The following is a 22613-nucleotide window of genomic DNA, read 5'->3' as shown; positions in this document are numbered from 1 at the left end:
TTGACTCAGAGAGAGTCTTGACTCTCTCCAGTGGAGAGAGAGCAGAGTTAGGTGCAGCTGAGCTTAAGTCTCGGGAAGAAGTGGCGGCCTGCAGCCCCCAGCTTGGCAGTGTGATCCAATCACGGCCGTGGGAGGGTCAGGGAGCTTGGAGCAGCCAAAGAGGCTGGACTGGAAAAGACAGAGCCAGCTGTTTGAGCAGCAGTGACCTCAGGCCACGTTATTTGTTGGCAATTAACTGCCGGCTGGAGACAGTCAGGGCTCAGGGGCGCAGCTGCCTACTTGCTCGTGCAGAAAAGTGAGGATGTGGATTTTGGAGCCTGGAGCCATTCCAGTAACAAAATGTCACTGTTGGAAGGATGAAGGTGACCTCTACCCTTCTGGCCCCAGCCCAGCCACAGTGACTCCACCCGGCCGGGGGCTGCTCTGCAGGACGCCGGGGTGTGCTCTGGTTCCTGCCTGGTGCTGATACGCGAGCTGGCCTGAGAGGCTGGGAGCACAGAGAGGGCCAGGCTGGGAGGGGGTTTTTCCTCTCCACATCAGCTCTGCTCCATGGCCAGCCCTCACTGGGCCATCCTTGCTGGGCGCTTGCTTGTGAAATAAGGTTTGTGTGGAGCCCTAGACCAATGCAGGAGATGCAAGAGACGGGGGTGCAAATCCCTGGGTAGCAGGTGCCACACCAAGGTCATCTCCAGAACTGACAGAGGCCCATAGCAACTGTTGCCATGAGCCCCCATGACCTGCTCCCCAGGGATTGAACCCCCGTCTCTTGCATTGGCAGGTGGGTTCTTTACCTCTAGCACCACCTGGGAAGCCCCAGCTGTGTTAGGCTCATCTCCAACTCAGCCGAAGCGCTTCTCTGGTGCACTCACAGCTGACCCCTGCACCCCAGCGCTCTGCAGCCTGACCCCTACTTCCCGGTGGGCCAGGTGGCGGGTAGCCAGGTGACCGGCCCCCAGTCCTCACCTCTGTGTTTCCCTTTGCACCCAGAATGTCAACCATGGACCCCGAGTCACAACAAGCTGAGTGCCCACTCCCTGTGTGGGAGCGCTCCAGGAAGCAGGGGCGGAGGTGGCAGGGACAGGGGAAGGGCCTGGGCCAAGCCAGGTGACGGCTGTGTGGCCTCGGGCAAGTCTGTTTTTCTGGGGCTGTGGTGAGGGTGGGGCGGTTCGCCCCTTGGCCACCAGGGAGCCCCTTCCTGTGCAGCCCCTAAACTAAGCAAGGCCAGCAAGGAGGAGGCTGATGGGAGGATCTGAGAGGAAGGGGCTGAGTTTCGCAGGCGACCTACCGTGTGCTGTCCTGGTGGGGGGCAGAGCTGAGTTCCGCCCAGGCCCCAGCTGGGAGACTGGGGCCCCGGGCGACTGTGGGGGCTCTCGTGGGGCACCTTCTGGACGGCTCCTGGGGCTACTTGTACCTGATCCCCCAAGAGCCTGGCGAGGGTCCTCTTGCCCACTCCCTGCCTCCACTGATCCAAATCAAGCAGATAAGCAGAGGCCCTCTCTGACGGGGCAGAGTCGGGGTTCCCCAGGCCTCGGCTGCAGGACCCATTCCTTTGACACATGCAGGCGGTGACACCAAGAGCAGAGTGCCACCAACGGACGAGGCTGTGACCACCTGGCTGGGTGACTGGTGGGGCCCTGACCGAGTAAGGAGTGGGTGAGAAACCAGCCTGGGGAGGGACTTCCCTGGCAGCCCAGTGGTTAGGACTCTGCGCTTCCAATGCGAGGGGCACAGGTTTGATCCCCAGTCAGGGAACTAAGATCCCACATACCACATGGGGTGGACTCCCTACTCCTCCAAAAAAGAGAAAGAAACCAGCCTGGGGAGGACATGGTCAAAACCCTGGGCATGGAGATCCAGGCACCCTTTATGCCACCCTGTCCCCTGCTTTTACAGAGAGAGTGGCCCAGCCAAGATGTGGGGACCTGGGAGTCACGGCCCTAAGAATAACTCCATTCATTTAGGCTCCTTCTCAAAGGAGCTGGTGCTGGTGATGCAAATGATAATTATAGCCACACTTGATGATCTTTATATAATGCGGTGACTCGTTTCCTAAGACCTAAAATACTGTCTTGTTCTCTTCATGCTTCCCCCCAGCCCCCCGTATGGGGATGGGGACATCAAGGTGGCCGGGAGGGGCCAGGTGACTTCCAAGGGGTCCCCGAGCACGCAGCACCAGGTACAGTTTCTACTCCAGCCCTGACTGCCCGGGTTAATGAAGCCCAGTGGAAGCGCTGCAACTTGGGGTCCCCTCATTTTCAAGACCGGTTCTAGAACTTCTTCAACTCCTTCCCCTAAATATAAAAGAAGCCCTGATGGAGACCCAGCTGAGCCTGAACCACCCATTCTCATCTTCATCTGACTGAAGATGTGAGCGTTCAGAGCCCGCATTCAAAACTCTAAAAACATCCCTTGCTTTCGATCAGGGTAGCATCTGTCTTGGTCATCGTCTTGGACTGGGCTGGCCTGAATGACCTGGCTTATTCACGCAGCCTGCGCTAAAAAAGAGCTGGCGTGAATAATTTAAATCCCGTTCCCTTTCCCCTTTTGCAGACTTCCGACTTCTTGCTGATCATGATTTCGGCACCAGCGAAGACGTGCTATTCCTGTCCCTGATGAACATTTCCTTCTGGGGAAAGTGACTCTGAGGGGCTGCAGATGTGCTGGAGGAAGGGCTCGGGCCGGGACAGATGCCGTGCCTGATGCCGTGCCTGTGGGAGCCAGCTGGCCCTCTCCCGGCAGCTCGAGGGGAGCTTTTGATGTCGGGCCCCTTCCTCGGCCTGAGCTAAGCTGGACGTAGATTCTTCGGATGCCTGGTCTTTCATCTCTCCCTCTCCTCTTCAGGGACCACTTTAGATAGCGTTCCACTCACTGCACGTCTCCTTTTAGCTGACTCAGGGTTTCAAAAGGAAGTCAGACATGGAGGGGGAGAAAAGAAATGAAACCAGGAAGGAAACTCCAGAAACCACAGAACACTTTTAAACTGCCTTAAGCATCTCCACTTGCCTCCAAATGGGAGCCTGGGTTTTAAAATGTCCACTCGGGTTAACCAGAGAAAAGTCTGACAGCCGTCTTCTTGGTTAAAACATTCCAATGCTCAGTAATTCAGGGGCTGTGGGCCAACAGGTGGATGACTCAGGGTCTGCTCCCTCACCTGTGTTCAGTCCCCAGACTGGGTCTGCCTTGGATTCTTTCAAGGGTCGGGCAGAGAAAAGCAAAGGAAGAAAATACCAGGTTTTGAGGTTTGCTGTCTGTAAGCCCCAGGCTCCACACTCCTAGATAGGTGTGCGTGTGTGTGTGTATGCGCGCGCGCACGGGCACTTTCTCCTGACCTTACTTTCAGGTGGACGCCTCTCTTAAGTGTCTGGTTAGTGATGCTGGGGCAAAGAGACCATCGGTTCTGTATGGATGGAAGTGAACGCAGGCAGGGGGGTCAAGGTGGGGCTGAGAAGGAGGAAGGCATCTCATACCAGCCTGTCCAGCAGCCCCTGTGGTCCCCTGTGCTGCCTCCAGGCCCAGGGAGATGAGAGGTCTGTTTGCTGACCTTCCAAAGCTCAGAAGGGTGAAAGGTGTACTTTGGGGCCACAGGCAGAAGCTTTTGGCCTTCCTGGGTCTCCGCATCTTCCATGGTTGCCCCCCCCACCTACCTCCCCAGGGCAGGTCTCAGACCACATGACAGTCTGGCTGTGATTGGGGAGGCTGGATGGCAGGACAGCTCTCACAGATGGATGGTGTAGGAAGGGGAGGCTGCGGTCGGCGCTGGGCGGGTCAGTTATGGACACCTTGGCTCTCCTCTGGTCCCCAAGGACGCCAAGGGGAAGAGCCCAGCGGCTCCAGCCCCTGTGAGCCTCTGTCCCATCACAGCTGGGCCTCCCTGCCCCCAGAACAGTGCATCCCTGGTGTCGCTCAGCCAGGCCTGTGTTCTCTCTTATCCAGCGAACAGTGATCTGATCAGGGGCATCAGCAGGTTCGCTGGGACTCCGGCGTGGGGGACATTGTTGGGGATGGGTTGGCTCAAGGCACCCCTGCCCTATGGCTGGAAGGACAGGTCGGGTCAAAGCCAAGCCCTGGAGGCTGGTCCCTGTGGGCTTCACCCCTCCTTCCCCGGGAGCCACATCTGCACGGCCTGTACCTTGCTCTGGGCGATCCTCAGAGCAAAACTAAAACTTCTTCCAGGCAGGGGAGAGCCGTCCCGCTGAGCCTGGACACGCACACTGTTGCATCCACAGCTGAAACTGCGTTGTGGCTGGTGAGAGAGGCCTGGGACTCAGGCCCTCTGGATGGAGCTTCCCCTCCCTGGTCGGATGTGCAGGTCCTAGGCTGCTGGGCACGTAAAGATGGGCAGGCTAGGCACTGACCTCAAGGCTTCTTCTCGTCACTTGATTCCTGTAGCTCAACCTGGTTCCTCACTGAGACTCAGATTGGATCTGCCTTGACCCTTCCTGTCTATGTCTGAATGTTTTGCAGCTTCCCTCCTCCCCTGCCCTGGTGGCTCAGATGGTAAAGAATCCGCCTGCAAAGCAGAAGACCTGGGTTCGATCTCTGGGTGGAAAAGATCCCCCAGAGGAGGGCAAGGCATCCCACTCCAGTATTCTTGCCTGGAGAACCCCATAGACAGAAGATCCTGGAGGGCTACAGTCCATGGAGTTGCAAAGAGTTGGATGTGACTGAGCGACTAACGCTTCTTAATTACTGCCCACACAGGGCTTGTGGCTGGGGACATGAAGGGGGAGATGCCAGCCGGGCCCCAGGGAGCCTGATCTGTCGACAGGTGCCCAGGAGGGAGGGAGGGAGGGAGGGTCAGGCCTGGGAGTCCAGAGTGGGACTCCGGCTTCTGCCCCCTCGGGTATAGCCCTGACTTCCTTCCCTGGTGCTCAGGGTCAGCAGTGGTGGGGGTGGGGAGCAGTCTTCCCACCTTCCCAGGGGGTGTTTGTCAAGAAGCCTGTGCCCACCTCACCCATGAAACAAACACCTGCCTGAACGATCCCACCTGAGTCTGACCAAGCTTCTACATCCAACTCCCAGAGCATCATCAGGACGGCATGGGAAAGTCCAGACGGGGAGGGAGCAGAGCCATCAACGAAATGACCTGGTTCCTCCAGCAGATACGTTGCGAGGAAGAGTCAGAGACTGATGGGGAGCGAGAGGCCAAGAGAGACCCGAGGGACAACTTGGCCGACTTTAACACACAGACCTCACTTCCATCCTGACTCAAATAAACTGAAAAAACAACAACAAAAAAGAATAGCTTATGGCTCAACGGGGGAAATCTGAAATTGCCTGGTTATTTCATGATATTAAGGATCGGCTCTTAATGGTTTCTAGGTGTGATAACAGTCTTGTCGTTACCCTTTCTCAAAAGAGAATCCTGATTTTCGAGGTATACCCTGAGGCACTGACAGACGCCTGCAGTCTGGGGTCTCCGGTGGGGGCGGGGAAGGGTGCAGGCAGAGAGGATCGGCTCTGAGATGGTGGAGGTGAGTCTGGGTGATGACGTGAGCTTCATGAAAAAGTTCTGTTCATTTTAGCCTATGTTTGAAAATTGCCATGATAAAGCCTGGACAGAGGAAGAAGAGGAGGGGACAGGAAGGAGGTGAGGGAGCAGCTTTGCCACCACCAGCGAGGCATCCTCCTGGCTTAGGTCCTAATAAGAACCTGGAGACGGTGGCAAACAGCCGGCTCGTGGCCACCCGCCCCTCCCCAGCCCTCCGCAGGCCTCAGAGTGGGGCTCTCAGCACGGAGCCTGGTCGGGGGCCCAGGGGGGGAACAGGTGGTCGGAGGCCCCGGGCGGGCGGGTGGCCCCCTCCGCCCTGCTGCCGGGCAGGCACTCACCGCAGAGAGGCAGCCTCTGTCCTCGCGGATGATGGCGCCGAAGCCCAGGAAGCCGGTCAGCATGACGAGGGCGCCCGCGAAGATGAGGATGTAGGCAGAGGCGGCGAAGGTGCTGGAGGCCAGGACGCCGAGGTAGCCGCTCTTCTCCACCAGGGTCCAGACACCCACGGCCATGACCGCGGCGCCCCCGACCTGCGGGACACGGGGTCTGAGCACCCACTGCACGCGGGACCCTTCTTGCCCATCCACTCACTTGGTCCTTGGAGGAGCCCGGGGGAAAGGTCTGGCTGCCCATTTTGCAGATGCGGAAACAGAGGCTTTTCCATGGCCAAGGGGAGAAGCAGGGACAGAGTGAGAATGCAGGTCTGACCCCCCAGTCCCCTGCTTCCCACCACGATGCCCGAGCATCTCTGTCACGAGTCAGGGACACTTTAGTCGTGGGGACCCCTCCTGCCACCCTGCTGCTCGTGTCCCCAGAGGGGCACTTTCACAAGCCCCCTTCTCATCACCCTGGGGGGCCACACGACTGGGCTTCTTACCTGCGCCCTACCAATGGAGTAGGAGCTGCCTGAGGGCCACCTCTGGCTCCAGCTCTGGGCCCTGGCCTGTGGCTCAACCATGCTGCCCCCTCGGCAGAAGGGACACATGCCCCAGAGGCTGGAGTCGCTCTGGGACAGCAGGACATTGAGCAGGAGGGGAGGAGTCCTGTTTGCTGACTGATCCTTTTTAGCCCTGATCCCAGGAAGGGGCCCTGGGGACACACCTGCCCTGTTCCTCCTACAGTGAGGCTCAATGACCCTTCCTGTGATGCCGGGCAGCGTGTGTGTGCCTGCGTGTGTGTGTCCTCCAGCGGCCGGACAGGGACCTCTGCGGGCGGGTGGGGACTCCTTAACCATGAGTCTGCACCAGGCACCTCTGGGACTCAACTTCCCATGTCTTCTTCTGAGCTTTACAAGAGTCCAGGAGGCTCAGGGCAGGTAGGTGGGAGCGCACATTTCCCCTCTTTTGCACATGAAGAAACGGAGGCTGGGGGGACTAGAATGTGCTCACGAGCACAGCCCTCAAGTTTCAAGACTGAGACGCAGATGCAGGTCTGCTGAGGGCCAGTCCGAGTACGCCATCCTGGGACTGCACACACCGGGCTGGGAGGCTCTCGACTCATTCCTGCTTTCAGATACACGTGTTTCCTTCTAAGGACCATTTTGTCCCGCTTAGCACCTCTAGCAGGTTAAGAGAACCAGCTCTGAGTGGAATCCACCTGCTCTGATTCCATGACACATTTTTTTCCTCACACTGTGACATCTCTAAGATCAAGATTTTTTGCAGTCCCTTGGACTGCAAGGAGATCATACTAGTCAATCCTAAAGGAAATCAACCCTGAATATTCGTTGGAATGACTGATGCTGAAGCTGAAGCTGAAGCTCCAGTACTTTGGCCACCTGATTCAAAGAGCCGACTCATTGGAAAAGACCCTGATGCTGGCAAAGATTGAAGGGGATGACAGAGGAGGAGATGGTTGGACGGCATCACGGACTCAATGGACATGAATTTGGGCAAACTCCAGGAGATAGCGAAGGACAGGGAAGCCTGGTGCGCTGCAGTCCTTGGGGTCCCAAAGAGTCAGACGTGACTGAGTGACTGAACACCACCAACAAAGCTCAAGATACAGCTTATGGTTGATGGCACCTGACAACCACAGCTGGCAGCACTCCTGCCTTGCGGTACCGAAAACAAGGGCGTATCTTACAAGCGATGGTATCTTACGTTTGATGAAATCCTGGCCTAGGACAGTCCTCTGAGGGCACGGGCTATCTCTGGCCACGCAACCTCCGTGACCAGTAAGGGATTTCCCACAACTGGGTCCGCGGGATTGTGTCAAGTGAGGGTTTCCAGCAAAATATTCGGCACATATTCTTTCTGCCCCTACAGTCCACCTGAGAAGCTTGGGGCTGAGGGCCTCAGTTGTGCATAACTAGTTGTGTGACCTAAAGATGGTCCTTGAACCTCTCTGGGCCTCATGTCTCCATCCCTCAAACAATCGGGGTGTATTAGGCCAGGGGTTCCTAACCTCTAATCACCAAGGGCCCCTTTGATGACTTTCTCCCAGGGATCTTAGGTTTTGAAGGGCTTCTGTCCACCGAACGCAGTGTATTAAGTGATAATTCACTCCTCATTTCTTATTAATCAAAGGCACGTGCTACCACCAAGAAGAGATCCTGGGCAGCATGAAACAGCCAACGTGACCGCGCTGAGTGGCCCTACCTTTCAGCACGTGTAGGGTCTTTAGAGAAACCTGCACATCATCCACGAGGCCTGTCGACCCCACAGGCTTACACTGGACCTAGAACCACCCAAAGGGATGGGCGCGGACTGCCCCGGGGACACTTAATCTGCTGGGGGACATGGAACCCACTGAGACTCTGATAAACAGCTCTGCACACAATGCCCAGAGAAGTGCCATCCACATGGACTAATGTGCCCTGCTTCAGGGGTCGTGGTCCCATCTTGCATAGACAACGACCCCAGCATAGATGCCTCTTGAGGGGCCATCACTCATCCTCTAAGACAGCACTCCTCAGTCGGGCTGCACTGCCTGGGCACCTTGGAGCATCACGCAGGTGACTGGGGGTGGGACTGCCACGGTTCCTTTACCAAGTTCCAGTAGCTTCCAGTTGAGAACCATTACATAGTTTCCTAGTTAACAGGGGTCAGTGTTTTGTGCCCCCTCCCCGAGCAGGACCCCAAGAACACCTTCCCTTTGGGCCACCACTTGGAGGCACCTGGCCGGGCTCTGGACTGCCCACCTCCTTCCCTGTCTACGCCAGGGTGCTCGCAGTGATGGTAGCTTTGGGGTATAAGGTGGGGTAACGAGGAGCAGGATTTTCGGTCCAAAGGGATGAAAATCAGATTATGCAAGAAAGGAAAAGACTACGTGCTCCCGGGGAGGAGCACACTGCCCCCTAAAGGAACAGCGCACCCTGCGGTCACAGACGGGCTGGGGTCTCACAAGGCAGGGGGCGCCGCAGCTTAGGCACGGTGGCAGCAGGCCCCTGCCCACACAGGAGGGTCTGGGTGGACACAGTGCCCTGGTTTGGGTCTGGAAAGCAACAAACCCACACTGGTTCTGACATCCAGAAATCAGGAGGCGAGTCCAAGTCAGTGAGGCCCCCAACCCTCCCCTGGGGTATCCCATGCGTCTGCTGGGGACACGGAGTGGGTTTCAAGTCCTCCAGGGGGGGTCCTCCTTGGGATCCAGTTGGCTCTTTAGAAAATCATCTTTAGGGACTTCCCTGGTTAGTCTAGTGGTTAAGACTTTGCCTTCTAATGCAGGGGGAGTGGGTTTGATCCCTGGTCGGGGAGGTAAAATCCCATATGCCTTGTGGCCCAAAGCCCAAAAGACACAAAAAACCCAGAGCACTCATAGCTTTCAACAAGCAGTTCTGAGATGTCAGGTCAGCAGAAAGAGCAGTGGAAGAGGCCCCGGGGGAGGATGATTCGGGCTGGAGCCAAATGACCCCGCTGAGCTGGGCAGACAGCTATTTGCATAGAGTTGATCCAACAGCATTTGGCTCTTTGCAGAAACTGGGTTGGTTTCCTGTGGAATATTAGGTACATCTTTCAAAACCAGAGCCTGCAGCCAATCAGCCAGAAAAACCCTGCAGAGGGTGAAGTTGGCCTTCTTACCCACGAGGACACACACGGGCCGGGAGGGGCGGCAGGGCACCCAGGCCGTGTAATTTTAGGAATGGCCCATTTATAGAAGAGAAGCATGGCCAGAAAGTCACTTGTCATCACGGGGAGGATTAGCCTGAGTGGCTGCACATGCTCGTCCGTGCGTGTGCTGGAGAGACCTCAGGCTGCAGGCAGAAAAGGAAAGCAGGCAGAATGGAAAAGTTACTGCAGCTTCTCCTTGTCTTGTGTGGCTGCTGAAAGGCTTTCTGTGCTGGGGTCGGTGGAGGACCGGCCGCTGGAGCAGGCCCAGGATGGTGGCGCTCCCGGTGGAGGGACCCCGGTCAGCAGCGGGATCACACAGGTGACAGTGTTGTCCTCTCCCTTAAGTGTTTGCTACAGGCCGCCAGGGGCCAAGCACCACCTGGGCTGGAAGGGCTGGGAGCTGGATGTGAGTTCACCCAGTCAGAACCACTTCTGTCCTCCATGCTCCCCACCCCTGGCAGCCTCATCAACGGGACCACCACTGCCCAAACCAACCAGCCCCCCAGGGTCACTCTGGACTCTTCACTCTCCTACAGGAACAGCAGGGGCCTGTCCCCCTCTGACATCACAGCTCGCCATTTGGCCACTCCAAATACTGCCACGGGTTTTTGTCCCTCCACCCCACCCTGGAGAAGGCTCTTGAGAGTCCCTTGGACAGCATGGAGATCAAGGAGATCAAACCAGTCCATCCTTAAGGAAATCAACCCTGAATATTCATTGGAAGGACTGATGCTGAAGCTGAAGCTCCAATACTTTGGCCACCTGATGCGAAGAGGGGACTCCCTGGAAAAGACCCTGATGCTGGAAAAGATTGAGGACAAGAGGAGAAGGGGACGACAGAGGATGAGATGGTTGGATGGCATCACTGACTCAATGGACATGAGTGTGAGCAAGCTCCGGGAGGTAGTGGAGGCCAGAGGAACCTGGCGTGCTGCAGTCCATGGGGTCGCAAACAGTCAGACAAGACTTAGCAACTGAACAACAACAACAGCCCACCCTGTATGGCCTCCTGGTCCCTGCTCACTCCAGAGGCAGTGTGTGTGCTTCCAGGGCTGACCAGCTGGGATCCCCACCGAAAAATCGCCCCCAGCACCCAGCACCCAAGGCCCCCAGCCTGGACTCAGGTGTGGATTCCTCCAAGCAAACTGTCTGGTTTCTGGGCCGCTTCAGGGAGAGCTCAGAGCAGCCACCCCAGGCTTCCTCCTGGACCAGCCTCCCCACCGTGGCCCTGGGCAGACCAGATGAGCAACCCCGCCCCAAGCAGGGCCTGTCCCCCAGCAGATGCTGCGGCTCAGAGAGGCAGGATGCCCGGGCACCATGGGGTCCTGCGACTTCGGCATCTTAAGGTGGGACGTGGCAGAAACGCCAGCCACGGGGCCCCTCAGCTGTTCTTCCTTGGATGGCCTGCTTCAGGAGGTGGGCACAGGCCACATTCTGTGGGGGTGATGGTGAGCAGTGAAAGCTTCTCCCCTCGGCGCGGAGGTGAGCAGTCTCTTCCTTCCCTGGGGACCCTGGAGGGGTGCTCTCAAGACACCTCTCTCCCCCTGGCTGGTGAGTCCTCCATCACAGCTGCCTCCCGCCTTGGCCCGTGTTCTCCCAGAGGATCCCAGGAATTTCCTGGAGGCCGAGCCCCACGGGCCCCTGAGGGAGATGCCCACTCAGCAGCCAACACCCTGGACAGCACAGAGCTTCCGGAGCAGAGACGCCTCTCCAGGGAAGGGAGCCGCTGCTCCTTGGTTCTCCCAGCCCGCGCAGCTCCTGGGAGGCTGGGAAAGCCTTGATTATTAACACAGCCAAGCAGCTAATTAAAACAATAAGTTAGAGAGCAACATTGCAAGAGGGATGGGAACTGTAGGGACCCATGTAGGACACGGGAGGGCGAGTAAAGCATTTCCTAGCAAGCCTGGGTCGCGCTCATTTTAGGATCATGAAAGCACTGGCATTTTGGTTCCTGACCCAGAGCTGTATCCTGCTGGTGAGATGGGCATGATCAACTCTGCATTAATGGAACTGCATGGTGGAGTGGGGGAGTCAGGGGCAGGTGATGGTGAAGGATGGGGGGCAGACATGGGATGAGGTGGGGGTAGGGGTCCGGAGGTGGGGCAGAGCTTAGATGCAGAATGTGGGTGTGTACTGCCACGCTACTTCAGTTTTGCTTATATTCTTCACACTCTGCGTGTCTAAACTACCTATGCCATCAAAACACATCTTAATCTGGGTTCAACTCTGACCCCTGGGGATATTTGGGAGTTCACACAGGCATCAGCGAGAAGGATCTAAAGCTGTCTGTGGTCTATGGAGATGGAAGAGCAGCGGACTCAGAGTCAGAAAGCCCAGAACTGACCTCTGGGAATCATCTCAGCTGACATTTTATCATCTACAGAATGGGAGTGAGGATAATTACAGAGTGCTTGTAGGATCTTTTTGGAGAGTGAGATGATTTATAACCCCCAAACTGTGCTGTGCTGGCAGCTGGTGGAGGCTTGGTTTAAAATCTCATCAAGACCTTGTACTGCATAGCTGGCACCTGAATCTTCCCACCACTCCCCACCCCCGCCCCAACTCCCATCCCATTGCTCTGGGTGTTTCAAACTGTGGGATGTAACCATTCAGGGCTGTGAGATAAACTTGGTGGGATGGGTGTAACCTGCACTAAAGGGCTTCCCAGGTGGCTCAGTGGTAAAGAATCCGCCTGCTAATGCAGGAAGCATAGGAGACATGGGTTCGATCCCTGGGTCCGGAAGATCCCCTGGAGGAGGAAATGGCAACCCACTCCAGTATTCTTGCCCAGAGAATCCCATGGACAGAGGAGCCTGGTGGGTTGAGGTCCACGGGGTCATAAAAAGTCGGATAGGACTTAGAAACTAAATCACAAAAGCAACAGCAGCCTGCATTAAAACACAGAACAGAACACCCACCATGAAATGGAAGAGAGAATATGAGTGCACAGCACACAGTAAAGGTAAGTTTAGCTTCATGGAAGCATTTCTTATGTGTTCACAAGCTGCTTACATGGGTGGTGATCCCCAAAGCCATTGAGTCAGAGATCTGGACACAGAAAGCTTTTGGAGGTGAGGCAGACCCCTTAGTCTAATCACCGTAGCAACACAGAGCAGCTAAGCACCCAGTATGTGCCAGAAATAGAGGGAAATGTTTTCCTCGATACCAATCTTTAATTCTTACAGGTACTGGTAGTCCCACACAACGTATGAAAACAGTGAGGCTCGGTGGGATGAAGTGATTTGCCTAATGTCTTACTCTGCTCAAGGCTGCCATGATAAAACACCATAGCTGGGCAACTTAAACAGAAATTTATTTCCATTTTCCACAGTTGTGGAGGTGGGAAGTCCTCAAAATAAGGTGCTGGCTGATTCAGTTTTGGTAAGGATCTTCTTTGCCTACGGACAGCTGTTTTCTCATTGTGTCCTCACATGTCCTCTGGAGAGTGCTCTCCTCCTCCACTTAAGGCCACCAACCTATGGAATTAGGACCCAACCTTCATGATCTCTTGTGAGTGCATGCAGGCTAAGTCACTTCAGTCGTGTCTGACTCCTTGTGACTCTATGGACTGTAGCCCGGCAGGCTCCACTGTCTGTGGGATTCTCCAGGCAAGAATACACCTTCTCCAGGGGATCGTCCGGACCCAGCGATTGAACCCAAGTCTCCTGCATTGGCAGACAGATTCTTTACCACTAGCGCCACCTGGGAAGCCTCTTATAACCTTCAGTTCTGTTCAGTTCAGTCCAGTCGCTCAGTTGTGTCCGACTTTTTGTGACCCCATGGACTGCAACACGCCAGGCCTCCCTGTCCATCACCAACTCCCAAAGCTTACTCACATTTATGTCCATTGAGTCGGTGATGCCATCCAACCATCTCATCCTCAATTGTCCCCTTCTCCTCCTGCCTTCAATCTTTCCCAGCATCAGGGTCTTTTCCAATGAGTCAGTTCTTCGCATCAGGTGGCCAAAGGATTGGAGTTTCAGTTCAACATCAGTCCTTCCAATGAATATTCAGGGCTGATTTCCCTTAGGATGGACTGGTTGGCTTTCCTTGCAGTCCAAGGGACTCTCAGGAGTCTTCTCCAACACCACAGTTCAAAAGCATCAGTTCTTCCACGCTCAGTTTTCTTTATAGTCCAACTCTCATATCCATACATGACTACTGGAAAAACCATAGCTTTGACTAGACGGACCTTTGTTGGCAAAGCAATGTCTCTGCTTTTTAATATACTGTCTAGATTGGTCATAACTTTTCTTCCAAGGAGTAAGCGTCTTTTAATTTCATGGCTGCAGTCACCATCTGCAGTGACTTTGCAGCCCCCCAAAATAAAGTCTGTCACTGTTTCCACTGTTTCCCCATCTATTTGCCATGAAGTGATGGGACCAGATGCCATGATCTTAGTTTTCTGAATGTTGAGCTTTAAGCCAACTTTTTCACTCTCCTCTTTCACTTTCATCGAGAGGCTCTTTAGTTCTTTTTCACTTTCTGCCCTAAGGGTGGTGTCATCTGCATATCATTCTCCTGGCAATCTTGATTCCAGCTTGTGCTTCATCCAGCCCAGTGTTTCTCATGATGTACTCTGCATATAAGTTAAGTAAGCTGGGTGACAATATACAGCCTTGACGTACTCCTTTCCCAATTTGGAACCAGTCTGTTGTTCCATGTCCAGTTCTAACTGTTGCTTCCTGACCTGCATACAGATTTCTCAAGAGGCAGGTCTTATGACCTTACTTAACCTTAATTACCTCCTAAATGTCCTGTCTTCAAATAGAGCCTCACTGACGATTCAGGCTTCAACACGTGAATCCCAATGGGTCACAATTCGGCCCACAGTACCATGACAGTAGACAATAGGCTCTGAATTTGAGCTGGAACTTGAGCCTGAGTCTTCCTGGCACGCTCTACTGTGTCACTAATTCATGGGCTTCCCAGATGGCACTAGTCGTAAAGAACTTGCTTGCCAATGCAGGAGACATAAGAGACGCAGGTTGGATCCCTGTGTCGGGAAGATCCCCTGGAGGAGGGCACAGCAACCCACACCAGTATTCTTGCCTGGAGAATCCCATGGACAGAGGAGCCTGGCGGGCTATAGTTCACAGGACTGCAAAGAGTTGGACATGACTGAAGCATCTTAGCACATACCCCCAGGACACAGGGAACATGCAGGACTCGGAGCTGGAGGCAATGGATGACATCAGAGCCGATGGTCAAGCACACAACTCAGGGATGGGAGACAGGTGCTTCCAGCTCTGGGGCTTTGGGCAGATAGCCTCCCCCTCAGTAAGCCGGGGCTCTCACAGAGCTGTTCACAGCCTCGGGGCACTGGGAGGTTATCTAGGACAATGCAGGTGGAAGCACAGCCCAGGGGAGCCCTCAGCTGTGAGTTCCATGGACGCAGGAAGCTTTGTCCACAGACACTCCAAGGGCCCACAGCAGGGCTTGGCACTTAGCATCTGCTTAATAAATGCCACAAACTGGATTTTCAATTATCGTTGACCAGAACACCTGGATTTCAGCTCCAGCTCGCTTATCACAACAAGACAGTAAGGAGAAATCTGAACTGACTGAGCCTGCTCCCTGCTGGTGACAGAGGTACGGCCACCAGGGCTGATCCGAGCATCGCAAGGGATGATCCACGGAAGGTCTTTATCCAGGGGAGTCCCCACAAATCCTCCCACTGGGAGAACCTGGGCTTTCTTACTCTCTCCCAGCCGGATCTGGACCGTGTAGCAAGGAGATGCCCGGGGCAGGACCACTGTTCTGACGAGGAAGTGTTTGGATTGTTCACCCCTATCAATCTGCCTCTGCCGTCTAGGGCACCTTCCGTGGCTGTGCTCGGGGTGGGGGGAGGGGCAGTGGACGGCAAATGGGGGTGTCTGGGGACACTCCCTGGTGCTCTACACAGATTCTATGGGGAAGGGGGAAGAGGTGGGGATCTCTGGGGGGCGTGGAGAGCACTCAAAGTGCTGGCTCTGATATGCATCTTATGAGAGGGGCTGCTCCGAGGGGAGGAACAGCCACTAGACTCTGGGGTGTGTGGGAGGGGTCCTCGTGGACAAGATCCCTCCCTGGAGAATTCTTGAAAATTCCCAGGGACTCTGTGTGCTGCTGAATGCATGAGGCTGGGCTCTGCTGTGGGAGAAGGAAGACCAGGGGTCTGTCCCATGTCTACTGAGATCACAGGGAGTCTGGGGGACAGATGCCAGAACCTCAAAGCTTGAACCTTTGAAACTGACCATCCCCTACATGGGGAGGAGACTTGGCTGACTGGGTCCCTGGAGGCCTGCCATGTTCAGCCAGGCCCCCCGGGCAGGGGTATTTTTAACTCAGAGCAGGAGATCTGTGTCGGGGGAGCTGACTTTGGACTTTTGGCCTCAAGAGCTATGAGACAACAAATTTCTGTTGTCTGAGGCCACCCAATTTATGCTGCTTTGTTAAGGCTCCTCAGCAGCCCAAGACAGTGAGATACTGGACCAATTTTTCCTTATTTATATTTCTCAGTATTTTAAGATTATTAAAGTAGATACATCAGACTTTCATGATCAGGAAAAGCATACTTCTTCTTTAAAAAAAACCCTCACTCAGCGAGTATCCTAAACACCCCACTGGATTTATCTCTGGGAATCGGAAGTGTCTACACCCACAGAGCACACTGATCACACCCACGTGACTTTACTGTTCCACTGTCTTCCTCTATACAACTCCACTATTCCAGGAAACACTTGCCCAGGAAGATAAAAGGTGCAAATAAAATGAGCTTATGGTTTGTTTCAGGAACTTTGCATTTAAACAAGTATCAGCTCATTCAACTTCTGAATAGATAGCATCACGTCTCCGACTCTTTGAAACCCTTGCCTCGGTATGTGTACCAAGTCTTAACTGCTGCGCCAGGACCCTTCCCCGTATTAAGCAATTTCATTTGTCTTAATGAAAGACCGAAAAGGCAGACATAGCCCATCTCTGCCTCTGTCTTTCCGAGATGCTTCCAAGACTGCATCTTTTGCCATGGCAACAAGGAAACCTAAACCAGCCTCATCGGCAGGTTGATCTGGTGGCATTTGGGGGCCTTCTACATCTCATGTATCCAAAATACTGCACTTATTGAGTGCCTTCTGTGTGCAGAGACGGAATCAAGCACTTTACATACATACACCATTTCAGGGCATCTGTGAAATACACCAATAAAAGATAAACTGAGGTACATTCAAAATCTGAGGTTGATTTGAACAAAACTCCATTTGAATCTAGGCGGCGTCCCACTGAGCAGTTGAAAAGGAGCTCTTAGAGACATATAACATAAAAGATTTTTCCAAGGGGAGGGAGGGGGAACAAGAACATTATTCAGGTAAAAATGCAGGTTTGTCATTGCAGAGCTAACTTGTGTTTAGCTGGGGATTCACTGGAAGGACTGATGCTGAAGCTGAAGCTCCAATACTTTGCTCACCTGATGCAAAGAGCAGAATCATTGAAAAGACCCTGATGCTTCGAAAGACTGAGGGCAGGAGAAGGGGGTGAGAGAGGATGAGATGGCTAGCTGGCATCACTGACTCAATGGACAGGAGTTTGAGCAAATTTCAGGAGACAATAAAGGACAGGGAAGCCTGGCATCCTGCAGTCCATGGGGTCGCAAAAAAGAGTCGAATATGACTTACTGATGAACACAACAGCCTTGGCCAGCACAGAGGAGCTGCTCACAGCAGAGCTGCCCACGCTGCCCACACCCTAGCCCTCCAGGTCAAGTGAGACCATCTCACAAAGTGATACACACACTCCAGGATCTGGCTATTTTGGGCACCTGATGGTATTCTGCTCCCGGTTACCCAGAGAGTTGTCTCAAGTGCGCAGACTCCTCTGCTCCCAGAAGACCTAGTCTGGGCAGTTTCCTGGGGCGGGGTCACTATGGAGACCATTCCCCAAGCACAGAGGCATCCTGCGCCCCCGCCCTGCCATCCTCCACCCCACCCCAGGACTTGTGCCTCTCTGCCTCGGGCCTGGAGAATGTGAGTCATAAGAGGCAAATGGGCTTCAAACACAAAGAAGCAGTAATTAGAGGCCGTCACACTTCCAGCCAGGCCCCGGGGCCTCGAGCTATGGCTGGGAAGGCAGAGTGGACCCTGCGGGCCGAGGATGCTGGGATACAAGTGAGCCTTCTCTCAGAGGCCATGATGCTGCCCACGCCAATCTGTGGGTTGAGACTTTTGTTCCCCCTCAGTAACAAACGCACACATTCTCTCTCAAGCAGGCAGAGTTTGCTCCTGAGTGGTCTTTGGAAAAGAAAAAAATCAACGCCATAGTGATAACTCACAAAACAGCAAAGATGACTTGACTCACTCGGTGCTGGGGTAGGGGGGAGCACGCTGGGTGCACTTACCCAGAAGAAGAAGTTAAAGACGAAGAGCAAATACTTCAGGTAGACGATCAGCCAGTCATCCTGCTCCACCTTGTAATGGGCCATGGCTGCTGGGCCTGCAAAAAAGACACATGTGTGGCCAGGGCGTCCAGAGAGGCAGCCTCGCCAGCCCAGAGCCAGGATCCCCAGTGAGGTTCCTTTCAAGGGGCTCCCAAGCCTGTCTGACCGGGGGCTCTGAGGTTGGGGGTGTGCAACCCTGAGCAAAGAACAGAAAAACCCAGAGTCCATTGGACATACAAAGGAGGTAACCCAGACAGAATTTTCTAGGCCTGTGTATCTTGGTTTGGCCCCTCTGACGTAGGTCTAACCTGCAAGTCTTCCTACCAACTTTGCACCGTCCTGCTGTATTCTTTTTAAACAGGCTTTTCTGGTGGCTCAGATGGTAAAGAACCTGCCTGCAATGCAGGAGACCTGGGTTTGATCCCTGAGTCGGGAAGATCTCCTGGAGAAGGGAATGGCTACCCACTCCAGTATTCTAGCCTGCAGAATTCCATGGCTGTGCTGGCTCTTAGTGGTGATGTGTGGGATCTTTAGCTGTGGCATGTGAACTCTTGGTTGTGGTATGTAGGATCTAGTTCCCTGACCAGGGATCGAACCTGGGCCCCCCACAACGGGAATGCAGAGTCTAAGCCACAAGATCACCAGGGAAGTCTCCAGTCCTGTTGTGCTCTTACTCTCTGCCCTGTCTCAGCAGGGTTGCCAGACACAAGTGCGTGAATACACACAACACACACACACACACACACACACACACACACACACACTCAGTGCACCTGCTTTGCAGTGGAATCCTGCATCATTTGAATAGGACCTTTGCACACGTAGGTGAGGTATGAATTTCAAACCAGAGCATCATGCTCGGAAAGGGCCTCAATGATCCCCAGCCCACCTTGCCTGGCCCTGGCACATCGAGTTTCCTAAGAAGGAAGTGGGTCAGCAGGCTGAGGGGCTTGGCAGGAGGAAGACAAGAGCTCTGGAGCCCGGCTCCCTGGGTTGCAACCCTGATCTGTCACAGCCATGTGAAAATCTGGGTAGTTAGGGAACCTCTTGTCCTCCGTGTCCTCATCTGGACAGGAGGAAATGATGACGATGCCTGCATGGCGGGATGTCTTGCAGACTCGATGGGATAGTCTCTGTGAGGGGCTGATCATAGTCCCTAGCACAGGGTAAATCTCGGTTGGCTATTTTGATTACCTGGGACACGGATTAAAACCAGGACGCCAGCCGTAGAACTCCTAGTCTTTGCCCCAGAGCCATGCTCCCTCCCCTAGTCCTGATGCCCACCGGTGGGCTCCTTGGGCGCTGGCGTCAGTGAGATGAGAAACTGAAGGGTCACTGTGCCTGGTGGTCTCATTCGCATATAAGTTCCAACAGCAGCCTCTGTGGTCTCTCCGCGGGCTCGTCATCTCCTGGGAACCCACACACACGCTGACACTCAGCGCAGCTGCTCCTTAAGGAATCGCCCCTTTAGGGGGACCTCTTTTATTCCAGACCCAGAGCAGCAAGGCCATGGTGTGCCCACCTCTGTCTCCTTCTCCCCAGTTCCCACCACTGTCCACTCGGGCTCTTCCCCCACCGCCTTGCCCACGCTCGGTGACTGGTACCGGTCCGACCCAGATGATTTCCTCCAGAGCCACTGCTCTGTGATTTATTTCGAGCTCAGGGGCTCCTGAGACAAGGCAAGAGGAAGAGAGAAAAGAAGAGGTGGCTGTCTTATTTGGGATTTCTATTTGCAGACCTCAAATAAGGTAATTTAAGACTTTGTCTTCTCGTTAAAAAAAGACAAAACCCATTTTCTTCCAATTTAGTCTGAGAGGTAGGGTGGCAGAAAAAATACAGGAGAAAAAAGGAAGCCCTATAAAAAAGTGGCTGGAGTTGACTAGGCGACTGACCCAGGAGCTATGACACAGTCACCATGCAGGTCACTAGGCGGGTCCCTAAGAAGGGACCCCCTGGGCCAGTGGGCTCGGCCTCGCCTGTCTGTATTCTCCTCTCCCTGTGACTGGTCCTTCCCTCCCAGTCGGGGCCCACTGGGTCCATGCACCAGAGCCTTCTCTTGACCTGCAAACTGAGGTATCAGGATACCCCGAAGGAAACTATATTTTTAAGAGTTCAGGCAGGTGACAGGATTTAACTAAAACCACACATTGCTAATGGCAAAGTTTCAGCCACTAGGGGTAGAGAAGACAGAACCACAAGGGTCTGTGGAATGTCAGCATCAGTAGAAACCTCTGGGCTCACTTAAGCCAACCTTCTGCAGAAGAAATGAGGAAATTCACACACATCTGAGTTAAGTCACACATTTTAACATAACCTCTCTCAAGTCACATGGCTAATGGTTTCCTATCCTCCCTGTTGTGTGATCCTTCCATGGGGCCCTACCATCTGTGGGGCCCTCTGCTGGGGGTGGCAGAGGTCCCCAGAGAAGTATCAGAACCAGCTTGGAGCCAGAAGCCTGGATGTGAAATCTAGCCTTGTCATTTCCTGGCTGTGTGACATGGAGCAAGTTACTTAACCTCTCTGTGCAGCTAACACTGAGCATTTATCACGTGCCAAGCCCAGGACTAAGTGCCTTACACACATGATCTCGTTCCAGCTACCCAACAGCCCTATGAAGTAGTAGTTGCTGTTGTTCAGTCGCTCAGTCGTGTCTGACTCTGCAACCCCATGGACTTCAGCATACCAGGCTTTCCTGTCCTTCACCACTTTCTGGAATTTGCTTAAATTCATGTCCATTGAGTCGATGATGCCAAATGGATGAGATGGTTTGAAATAGAGTTATTCTCATTTTGCTAGATAAACAAACAGAGGCTCCAACAGGTTAAATAACTCATCCAAGTTATAGAGCAAATAAGTGGTAAAACCAGAACAGAACGAGGAGCTTCTGACTCAGCCCAAGCCCTTATCCACCATGCACTGCTATTGGGACCAGAGCTGCCAGGGGAAGGGAGCAAGGAGGACTGAGGCTGCTGGCTTTCCTAACACCTGTTCCCCCTCAGCCTTAGGACCAGAAGCCCCCATTTCAGTTGGGCACCTGGCCACCTGGAGCAGATGACACTTCCCAGCCCCCCTCCCTGCTGGGTACTGCCAGGATTAACTGATGGCAGAGGGCACGGAAGCAGAAGCAGTGTATGCACCTTCTTAAGGTAACATTTTTGGGTGAATGTTTCCCATGTGTTTGAGAAGGTAAACCCTGTCACTGTGAGCTGCCATAGTTCTGTAGCCATCAATTAGGTCAAACTTGCTAGCCGTGCTTTTTACAGCTTCAATCTCACTGATTTTATGTCTGCTTGCTCAGCCGCTACTGCTGCTGCTCAGTGGCTTCAGTCGTGTCTGACTCTGTGCGACCCCATAGACAGCAGCCCACCAGGCTCGCCAGTCCCTGGGATTCTCCAGGCAAGAACAGTGGAGTGGGTTGCCATTTCCTTCTCCAATGCGTGAAAGTGAAAAGTGAAGGTGAAGTCACTCAGTAGTGTCTGACTCTTCGCGACCCCATGGACTGCAGCCAACCAGGCTCCTCCGTCCATGGGATTTTCCAGGCAAGAGTGCTGGAGTGGGGTGCCATTGTCTTCTCTGCTGCTTGCTCTACTGACTCTTAAAAACGGTATATCAGACTCTCACTAGGACCATGAACTTGTATATCTGTCTTCAACTCTGTTTACTGTTTTCTTTAAACATTTTTTATTAAAATATAATTGATTTACAATGTTGTATTAGTTAAGGTGTATAGCAAAGCGATTCAACTATATATATAACAATACATAATATATAATAATATTATATAATAATATATGTACTAATCTGAAAAAGAATATATATACATATATATGTATCAGTTCAGTTCAGTTGCTCAGTCGTGTCCAACTCTTTGTGACCCCATGAACTGCAGCACTCCAGGCCTCCCTGTCCATCACCACTTCCCAGAGTCCACCCAAACCCATGTCCATTGAGTCGGTGATGCCACCCAGCCATCTCACCCTCTGTCATCCCCTTCTCCTCCTGCTCTCAATCTTTCCCAGCTTCAGGATCTTTTCAAATGTGTCAGCTCTTCACATCAGGTGTTCAGCTTCAACATGAGTCCTTCCAATGAACACCCAGGACTGATCTCCTTTAGGATGGACTGGTTGGATCTCCTTGCAGTCCAAGGGACTCTCAAGAGTCTTCTCCAACACCACAGTTCAAAAGCATCAATTCTTCTGTGCTCAGCTTTCTTTATAGTCCAACTCTCACATCCATACATGACCACAGGAAAAACCATAGCCTTGACTAGATAGACTTTTGTTGGCAAAGTAATGTCTCTCCTTTTTAATATGCTGTCTAGGTTGTATACACACACATATATATATATATATATATATATATATATATATTCTTTTTCTATACATATATATTCTTTTTCAGATTATTTTCCATTATAGGTTATTGCAAGATATTGAGATAGTGTATATATATATACACACTATATATATATATATATTTCTTTTTCAGGTTATTTTCCATTAGAGTTTATTACAAGATATTGAGCATAGTTCCCTTGCTATAGAGTATGTCCTTGTTGGTTAACTGCCGGGAGCCAGCATGGGGAATCCCGCCTGTGGCAAAGGTCATAAGGAAAGGGGCCTGACAAAACGCAAAGGCAGGATCAGGCCTCAGGGGTCCC

The 22613-nt window shown here is 53.4% G+C and overlaps 1 protein-coding gene across 3 annotated transcripts in view; it reads right to left on the bottom strand.

Moving 5' to 3' along the window:
- The window catches only part of TSPAN11 (tetraspanin 11), a 66950-nt gene that overhangs the window by 18027 nt on the left and 26310 nt on the right, over positions 1 to 22613 (bottom strand). For all 3 annotated transcript variants that reach the window (XM_018048622.1, XM_018048624.1, XM_018048623.1), the window contains exons 3-4: positions 17915 to 18009; positions 5830 to 6021 (exon numbers count right to left, since the gene is read on the bottom strand). In XM_018048622.1, the coding sequence (XP_017904111.1) occupies positions 5830 to 6021; positions 17915 to 17998 (276 nt within the window). In that variant the 5' untranslated portion in view covers positions 17999 to 18009. The remainder of the gene's footprint in view (positions 1 to 5829; positions 6022 to 17914; positions 18010 to 22613) is intronic.

This window comes from Capra hircus, chromosome 5 (assembly GCF_001704415.2).
Source record: "Capra hircus breed San Clemente chromosome 5, ASM170441v1, whole genome shotgun sequence".
In the NCBI taxonomy this organism is placed as follows: domain Eukaryota; kingdom Metazoa; phylum Chordata; class Mammalia; order Artiodactyla; family Bovidae; genus Capra; species Capra hircus.
This window is presented reverse-complemented; position numbering and strand designations above follow the sequence as displayed.